The sequence below is a fragment of the Gavialis gangeticus genome, unplaced genomic scaffold (genome assembly GCF_001723915.1).
Source record: "Gavialis gangeticus isolate Ggan-Ray unplaced genomic scaffold, GavGan_comp1, whole genome shotgun sequence".
Taxonomy (NCBI): Eukaryota; Metazoa; Chordata; order Crocodylia; family Gavialidae; genus Gavialis; species Gavialis gangeticus.
The window spans coordinates 11808687-11817227 of NW_017729018.1; the positions used below are offsets into that span (position 1 = coordinate 11808687).

The window sequence follows — 8541 nt, forward strand, 5'->3', positions numbered from 1 at the left end:
CAGAGGTGGGGATGCCTGGGGGTGGGCTGATGCACCTATGTGAGGTGTCAGAGAGGATACCACCCCCTCAGAGGCTGAGCCCTTGGGGGGGGGGGCTCCAAAGCCCTGGGCAGTGCCCAGGAGAACAAGGCCTTGATTGCAGCAGTGGTGGGGATAGGCACTTCTCTCACCCTGCTGCTAATGGGGACATCGCAGGGGCGACGTTATGCCGCCAGTGCGGAGAGCTGGGGTGTGGTGCTGGTGCCAGGGACCCCAGTTGCAAGTCAGCCCCAGGATCGGGGGATCAGGACAGCATCGGAGGGCAAAGCAAGCCCCTGCAGCACTTTGCTGCGGGTGGGCTCCATCAGGGGCTTCCCAGCCAGCTCCGAGGTCACGGCCTGATGTGCCCCAGCTGCTCCTGACCGCGGGCACCTGGCTGGTCCCTGCCTCCCCTCTGCCCCAGGCCAGAGCAGAGGATCAGCATCCTCTGAGCGCCTAAAAGCAATTGGGGAGAGAAGGGGAGCTGGAGATGGATAGGAGGAACGAGGGGCCTCACCTGCTGGGAGCGGAGTGGGGGGGTTGGCACTCGGCTGTCGCACAGGGGGGCTCTGGGCAGCCGCTCCCTGCCGAGACGCAGGGTGAGGGCGGGCGGGGAGCTTTGCTGAGTGCAGCAGAGACCCCCCACAGCCCTGGCGATCGATGTCCTGGCAGCGGCCGCTGCGCCTTGCCCCCGCCTTGCACGTATTCCAGGAGCTGGGCTCCAGCTCACGGCGCCTCGCCGTTGTTATGGCAACGCAGCAAAAACCTGCCAGGGTCGGCACTTTTCCTCTGGCGCTGGGGTGGGCTTCTCCCACGCGCTGGCCAGGGGCACAGGGAGCCCAAGCCCACATGGCATGTGCCAGGATGGGGGGGGTCCTCTGCAGTGGTCTGGTTGGTCCAGCACCCCCAGCAGTCAGGGGCATTGGCACCGTGGGAACGAAGGTGTCTGCGCCCAGTGGGACGGAGGCGGTGCCTTTGCACGAGTGCTTGTGCACAGCCCTCGGCGTGCAGCATCTCCAGGGGCACCCGTTGTGCGTGCATCTGAAACGGGCCGGAGGCCTGGGAGGCACACGGGGGTTAGATGCCCAGCCCGCACCCCTCGTGCTTGCTCTCCGGACTGGGACAGAAGTTTCCTAAGCCACGACCTAAACCAGTTAAGTCTGATGCTGCGTTCAGCCAGGGTTATTTTAAACCAGTTTCAGACATTTTGAACCGAACTTCTGTTCTGTTACCTGTTTACGTCAGATTCTGATCACATAAACTGGTTTCTGTGCAACTTCTGTCCCTCGCCTTTCTCTGCCGCGGTCGTGCCCACGCGCTCCAAGGCCAGGTTGGGAACCAGAGTGCCAGCAACTCCACGGGGCCCCGTTAGCCTCCTCGCTGGACCCCCTGCATGCCTGTGTGTGTGTCCGTCCATCCACCCACCCCAAGCGTGCGCCCAGGTCTGACTCCTGGCCTGAAGTGGGCTCTCCACCTGTTGTGGTCCTGTAGATGCTCCAGCCTCCTGTTGCTGCTCATCAATCGTGCCCAGCCTCGTGCATCCAGTGCGCTGCGCTGCACCTGGGAGGGGAGATGAGCCACCCCAGGTAGGGAAAGAGAGGGCGGCCGGACTCCCGTGTGCCTCAGTTTCCCCCCCGTAAACCAGAGGCCGTGACCCTGAGCAGTTCTCGCACTGAGCCAGAGGGGCTGGAGCAGCCCTGCGGATCTAAGGCCCTGGGGGTCACTGCCAGAGGCCCTGGGGGGCAGTGGGACGATGCTGGGGCTATGAGAGCGGCGTGCCCATCCCCATGTGTCAGGGCCGGGGCTGTGAGAGCCGGGTTAAAAATAAACAGTGCGGCAGATGGAGCAAATGGAGGGAAAGCAGCTAGCAAGCAGAGGATGGTACGCCCACCCATAGCACTGACAGTGGCAGCCCCCTTCCCTCCCCCCCCCATGCTGGATAGACGCAGGGGGCTCAGCTCCGATGCGGGCAGGCCAGGGGCAAGGCCCTGCGAGAGTCGGGGGAGTCTGGGGAATGGGTGCATGTGCCCCTTGGCCTCTGCGCAGGGTGGGGGAGGATAGGAAAAGGGGCTTGGGGGCAGTCAGGACACCGGGGTCCTCTCCCGGCGTCAGGCGAGCGTGCCCGCAAGCAGCAGCTCCCATGCGACAGCCCCTCGGGAGCCGACCCAAGGGAACTGCGCCGGGCGCGGAGCCGGCTGACGGCCCACGGCTGCTCTGGACACGTGTGGCCCTGGGGGCCGGGGGGCAGATTTCCTCCGCTCCAGCAGCGTTTCCCTGGGGCCCAGGGCTGCATCACGGTGCTGCTCAGGCACCAGCACCAGGACGGGGAGATGCGAGAGAATCGGCATGCGGGGGTTTGAATGGGGGTCTCCAGCCCCCGGCTGCTCCCCGCTTCCCAACACAGCAGGCAGCAAAGGTTCAGGTCTTTATTTCTTTAAAATCCCAGCAAGTTCAGGCGGCGGCTGATGGACACCTTTACAAAGTGGGGGGCAAGCCCCCCAGCCCTGCCTGGAGCCCCCCGGGAGCCCCGGTGCTCCTGGCGGCAGGGCGCCCGCCTTGCCAAGAGTGCGGCATCTCTGACCGCGGAAACCCCCCTCCCTCCCACCCCAGCGTGGCACCGAGTGCCATAGGGTGCGACCGCCGGATTGGGGTACATCCCAACTTCTTGCCTGTCCCACAAAGTCTCCCAGCAATGGCTGGGAAGGAGGATCAGAGCAGCACCCCCTAATCGCCCCCCGCCCCCGTAACCCCGGAGCCTCTAGCCGACCGCTGGAGGCCGAGTTATAGCACCTGATCTGGGTGAAACGTAAGAAAACTCGGCCCTGGTCATCCGGCACAGACTCCCCCTCTCCTGGTCCCCAGCGTTACAACCTACCATGCCCTCCTTCCCCCAGCACCGATCGAGAGCCCTGCTGAGCTCCCACCCTGTCCTGGAGGGGGTACTTCTCCCATGATACAGCCCCCCCCCCCACTCCCACATGCATGCTCATATTCGCCCACCGCTGTCTCTGGCCCTGCCCAGCCACGAGACCCCCGAAGCCCAAGTCCAGACCACGGCTGCACCCGTGGCAGAGGGTGGGACTGTCCTGCGCACTCGCTCCATCCTCCTGGGCTGGGATCCCGAGCCCCTCGATGGTGCCAGCAGACACAGGGCAGCTCTGGTACCTGCCCAAAACCCCTCTTCCGATGACCCCAACTGGGTTACTGAGACCACAGCCAGGCCCCGCAGCCCCCATGCTCCCCCAGGCCTGCAAGCAACGGCTGGGTGCCTCTGTGGGCCACAGCCAGGCTTGGACCCCCTGCTGCAGCAACCCAGCCCCTCAGAGAGGTGTGGCAGGGGTCTCCGCAGTGCCTGCCTTTGCCCCCATCTCCAACCAATGCCATATTTACAGGGTCCAGAGTTCAGCCACCGGACGGACGCTCTCCATCCACGCGGCATCGCAGAGCTGGCGTCCCCCGGCTGCACCTCCGTCCAGTGCCTAGCAGCGGCAAGGCAAGGCTGGGGGCAGGCGCCCACCAGGGTTCAGGTGCCTCTGGGCATTGCCGTCGCCCTTCTCCGCACCCAGGCCCAGTCGCCAAGTCAGGATCAATTAACCTCGTCCCTGGGGAATTCAGCCCCCAAGAGGAGCGCCGTTTGGGGCAGGATCCCGGGGGCAGCCCTGTCCCCCCAGCAGTTCTCCCCCCAACGCGCAGTCCTCTCCCACGCCATCGAGTCCCTGGCAAACACCCCAGCCCCTCAATGCTGCCCCGCGCCCCTCCACGGGCATCTCGGGCCGCGTGATGACGACACGCCCAAGGAAGCAGGTATTTACAAAGCTCCCTGCGGCTGGGGGAGGCTGGGGGCCGGGACCGAGGGTTACTCCTTAAACCTCCGGTTGGCTTGGATCTTCTTGTAGTAGTTGTCCGTCTCGCTGTCCGCCTGCCCGTCCTTCTCTCCGCCCGCCAGGCTGGCCGGCTTCCTCCGCAACGTGGACTCCCGGCTGGCCGTGCTCAGCAGGCTCTCCTCGCCGCCGCCGGCCGCCACGTTGATGGTGGCCACGCTGCCGTAGCGCGGCTCGTCCTGCTCAATGTCGCTGACGGAGGAGCCCGGGGGCACGCCGGCGCTCTTGGTGGGCCGGAAGCCGCGGTAATCCTTGCCCATCTCGTTCAGCTCGTAGGCGTCCGGCCCGTCCGCTCCCTTGGACGCCGCCTTCCACTCCCAGGGCCCGTTGCCGGAGGAGAGGTGGACGACGGGGTGGTGGGGGGCGTGGGCGTCGATGGTGACGATGCTGGAGCTGTCCCGCTCTGACGGGGAGCGGTACTGGGAGGAGTCGGAGCTGGTGGAAGACGAGGACGTCTCCGAGTGCTTGGGCGTCACCGTCACCAGGCCCTGCTGCTTGGACATGGCGATGACCTGCATGAGCCGGGGCGGGTTGGCCACGCGCTGGGACGCCCCCTTCTCCGCCATCATCATCCACTTGGCCCTCACGGCCGAGCTGCTGTTGGGCGACAGGTTCACGTTGCCCTGGCTCTCCTCGGGGATGTGCACCAGCTGCGAGGCGCCCGGCCGGGGCTGGATGAGGACCCGGGGCCCCATCGCGGCCCGCTCGGCCGGGCGCGCCTGCACCGTGGGGTAGAGCGAGGGCGGGATGTGGTCGTCGTCCTCCCCGCCCGCGGCCTCGGCGGCCGCCCTCCCAGCCTCCTCCGCCAGCGTCATGCTGCGGCCCTCCAGCGACTTCTGCTTCCACTCGGTGATGAGCTGCTTGGAGCGGGAGGCGTCCACGGGGACGTGGATGGTCATGTGGCGCCGCGCCGGGTCGTCCAGCGAGGGCGTGTTGACGCGGGGCAGCGTGTTGCTGAACGTCACCATGTTCTCCTTGCCCATGGGGCTGCGGGGGGCCAGCAGGTCCACGTCCACGCTGGCCCGCTTCAGGCTGCCCAGGGAGTTCTTCTCCCGCTGGACCTGGCGGTTCACCTCGTCCAGCCGGGTCTGGGGGTTGAGCTCGTCCGTGCTCACCGACTTGTTCTGGTGGTACACCGAGTCGTGGCCCCGCTGCGTCAGCGCCCGCAGCGCGTCCTTGGCCGGCGCCTGAGCCGGGGCCTTCTCCGTGGGCGCGCGGAAGTTGCCCACTGCGTGATAGGCCTGGAAGGACAGGGGTCAAGGGGCATTGGCCTCCCAGCTAACAAGGGGCTGGGAGCGAGCATCTCTCCAATGCTGCAGGAGGCATTGAGATGCTCCTGGAGGGGGAGGCCGAGGGCGCTCCCTGCCCCAGCCCTTCATGCCCAGGCCTGGGGCAGCTGCCAAAGGGGCTCTGCTCCCAGCGTCGGGCTCCCAGCCCAGGCAGGGGCACTCACCAGGTAGGCAGCAATGCCAGAGCCGATGAGGAAGCCCACGTAGACGTCGATGGGGTGGCTGCGGTACTGGGTGATCTGGGTGAGGCCGCAGACACCGGCGGCGATGGCAAAGGCAAAGACCAGGATGGGCTTCAGGAGCTTGGTGCTGTCCGAGATGATGGAGTTGAAGTACATCTGGAAGGGGGCAGAGCAAGGCGGGAGCCGCCAGTCAGAGCCACAGGCCGGCGGTACAGGTGCAGCGAATGCCTGGAAGCCAAGGGGGTGCAGGGCAGGCAGCCTCCGTGGCCCCTTCCTCTCCTAGGAACGCCTTCTCTGTTCCCCAGGGTTGGAGGCACACCTGTGCTTTAGGGGGTTTTGCACACGTGCGTAGGGAAAGCTGTGCAGGTGTGGGCACTTGTGTGTGCATACGTGTAAGGAAAACCCCAGGTACCTGCATGGGCAAAGCACTCCGTGTGCTTTCACTTCATGAATGTCAGAGGGGCATTTGCATTTGCCTGGTGGGACAGTGCACGCGCGTGTGTGTGCGCGCACGCACACATACATGCACGTATGTTTACGCGTGTATGCGGGCATAAGAGCATCACATGCATTTTATCCATGTGTGCATGCACGTGAGAGCATCACATGCAAGTTTACCCACGTGTGTGTGAGAGCGTCACTTGCAAGCTTGCCTGTGCGTGCGTGCATGTGTGCATGTTGGAGGGCAGTGGGGGTGGAAACCATGCAGGCCAGCCTAGAAAGAAATCACACGTGTCCATGTGCACAGAAGGGTCTCACGGGCAGGATCACGCGCTGCCCCGCCCGTGTTGTTTCCGTGCGGCTCGGTAGGCGTGCAGAGGACACGAGATTTCCGAGGGTGCCGGCTGTGCTTGCTTGGCCTCGGTGAAATTTCAGCCCAGGCTCAAGTACCGGTACACACAGCGTGTATGCACAGACACGTGTACGCGGACACCCTAGATGAGTGCAGGGCAAACTCACCGACACGTAGACAGCGGCGAAGGCCGAGAGCGTTGCATGCTGAGACGGGAAAGTCTTCCTGCAAGGAGAGAACGGAGCTGAGCTAGAAGAGCCTGCTCCAGCCCTTGCCCCTGCCCAGGGGTCCATGCCTCCAGCACTGGGGGTGCCAGGGCAAGAGGAAGGCCCCTGTGACCCAACAAGGGAGCAAGGGAACTGCCCAGCCCTGCCTGCCTCAGCCTTTACCTGGCAGAGAGGATGGCGTGCTGGTCAGGGCCCGAGCAGATGTCCTGGGTGATGTAGGGGTTGGAGTCGCAGGAGATGCCCAGCAGCGTGTAGTTGGGCTTGCAGACGGTGAGGAAGAAGGGAGCGTGGTAGCCCGTGGCCAGCTGGATCACGTCGGTCACCAGGGCTGTGGCGCAAAGGCCAAACACGTGCACGCCTGGGGAAGCCAGGAGGGGGTTGCAGGCGCCTCCCCCACACCCTGCCCCCTTCCCACCTCGCTGGGGCTTTTGAGGGGGCAAAGGGCAAGGGCATGCTGCAGATCCACCCCTTCCTTCCTTCCCTGGTGAAATGCAGCCACTTCTGGGGGGTAAGGCAGAGCCCACAGCAACAGAGAAGGCCGAAGACTCCTTCCCCAGAAGGGAAGAAAAGCCGAGGTGTCCTCAGGCAGGGGTAAAGCAGGGAGCTTTGCAGAAGCGCAGCGGGCACAGGATGGTCTCTGCCCTGCCAGGGGTCATGAGCTGAGGCCTTAGAGGTGCCTGTGCTCCTCCTGGCTCCCCCCTCGACCCCCCAGAAAGGACAAAGGTGCCGCAGCCAAACCTACCCACAAACCTGACCGTCCTGCGCAGGAAGGAGTTGAAGTTGCAGCCGCCAGCGTTGATGCTGCCCTCGGCCCCGCCGCGCCCCTTCAGCTTGGACTGCAGGCAGTACACGATGCCCTCGCCCACCATGATCTGCGGGCAGGGAGGAGGAGGGGCAGACCTCAGCGCGGGCATCCCCCCAGCCGAGGCGGAGGCCGGTCCTACCTCCTCCCAGCACGGAGCAGGGTCCGGGCACCGTGGTTGCTCTCGCCACCCTCCTGCCCCTGGCACCGCCCGGCCGGACCTCGAGCCCTCGCAGCCTGGCACTGCCCGGAGAGGCGCACGGCGTGGCAGGGGCCAGACCGGCCTCGGCAGAGAGGCGCTGGGCTCTCCAGCCCCGTGGAGGCAGCTGCCGATCCGGGCCCCAGCACTCACCGAGGCGGCCGGCGCCGCAAACGCCAGGCTGAGCAGCATGAGCAGAGGGATCATCTCCTCGTTGGTCTCCACGTAGGGCATGGAGAGGGCCCGGTCGTAGCACTGGAAGCCCACCTTGGCCGGCTTGAAGAGGTCCGTCAGCTCCAGGAAGTACAGGGTCACGATGGAGGAGGCTACGATGGGGAGCTGAGGCCGGTGGGACATGGCAGCCGGTCAGGAGCCAGTGCCAGCCCCCGCGGCCTGGAGCCCCCCAGCTCAGCCCCGTGAAGGAGTTGGACCGGGAGCCCCCAGTGCCCGCAACAGAGCTGGGCATCCACATGCCGCCTCGCCCCTGCTCGTCCCGCTTGACCGCGCTGCCCTCCCCAAACCTGGGCTGGGCACCCAGGAGCTGGCCACATCCTGCCCGGCCCCGGGATGGGACTTCAATCCCCCCCGACCCCAAAGCTGCCTGGGGAGCAGAGCCAAAGCTGCTTCCCAGCCCCTTTTGCTCTAACCGCTAGACCACGCTGCCCGGGGGGAAAAACCTGGCACCCAGCCCTGCGCCCTGGCCCTCCGGGACGGCCCCAGGCACTGCGCCAGGGGGACCCTCGGCCGCACAGGAGCCGTGTGGCCCGGGGGGCGGATAGAGCGGCCCTGGGCGGGCAGGAAGGGAGCTGAGAGCTACCGCGGCCCCCTCCATCTCGGAGCCCCTGGCCCGGCCCCCCCACGCTGCCCCGCTCACCTCCACGAAGTAGAAGCAGGGCAGGAGGGTCATGCTGTCCTTGGGGGCCTTGGACTTCTCCTTCGGGGAGATCATGGTGTCAGCGCGGGGGCCGCCTGCACGGGGCAACGGGGGTCAGTGGGCACTGGGCTGCGAAAGGGGCAGAGCGGGGGGGCCAGGCCTGGGGCTGGGGGGGCGGATGGAGGGGTCCCGGCGCCGCGCTGCAGGGGGGCAAGCCAGGTGCAGCATCGGGGGTGGGGGGAGCCCCAGGACAAAGGCGCTGGCCCAGCCTGGCAG

General features: G+C 66.2%; 1 protein-coding gene across 1 annotated transcript; it reads right to left on the reverse strand.

Annotated features, from left to right (window-relative positions):
* Positions 1-3534: 3534 nt before the first annotated feature.
* PLPPR3 (phospholipid phosphatase related 3) lies at positions 3535-8402 on the reverse strand. Its single transcript, XM_019513515.1, has 7 exons — positions 8266-8402; positions 7545-7730; positions 7133-7262; positions 6553-6748; positions 6331-6388; positions 5353-5526; positions 3535-5140 (listed from the first exon to the last, which is right to left on the reverse strand). The coding sequence occupies exons 1-7, from the start codon at positions 8338-8340 to the stop codon at positions 3875-3877; spliced, it is 2085 nt and encodes a 694-aa protein (XP_019369060.1). The 5' UTR covers positions 8341-8402; the 3' UTR covers positions 3535-3874.
* Positions 8403-8541: the final 139 nt, after the last annotated feature.

Coding starts and splice junctions, on each gene's coding strand:
- PLPPR3 (XM_019513515.1), bottom strand. CDS start 8,340: ATGATCTCCCCGAAGGAGAAGTCCAAGGCCCCCAAGGACAGCATGACC. Junction 5,527..6,330: donor TCGCCGCTGTCTACGTGTCG/GTGAGTTTGCCC, acceptor GCCCCCTTCCAG/ATGTACTTCAACTCCATCAT. Junction 5,141..5,352: donor CTGGCATTGCTGCCTACCTG/GTGAGTGCCCCT, acceptor CTGTCCTTCCAG/GCCTATCACGCAGTGGGCAA.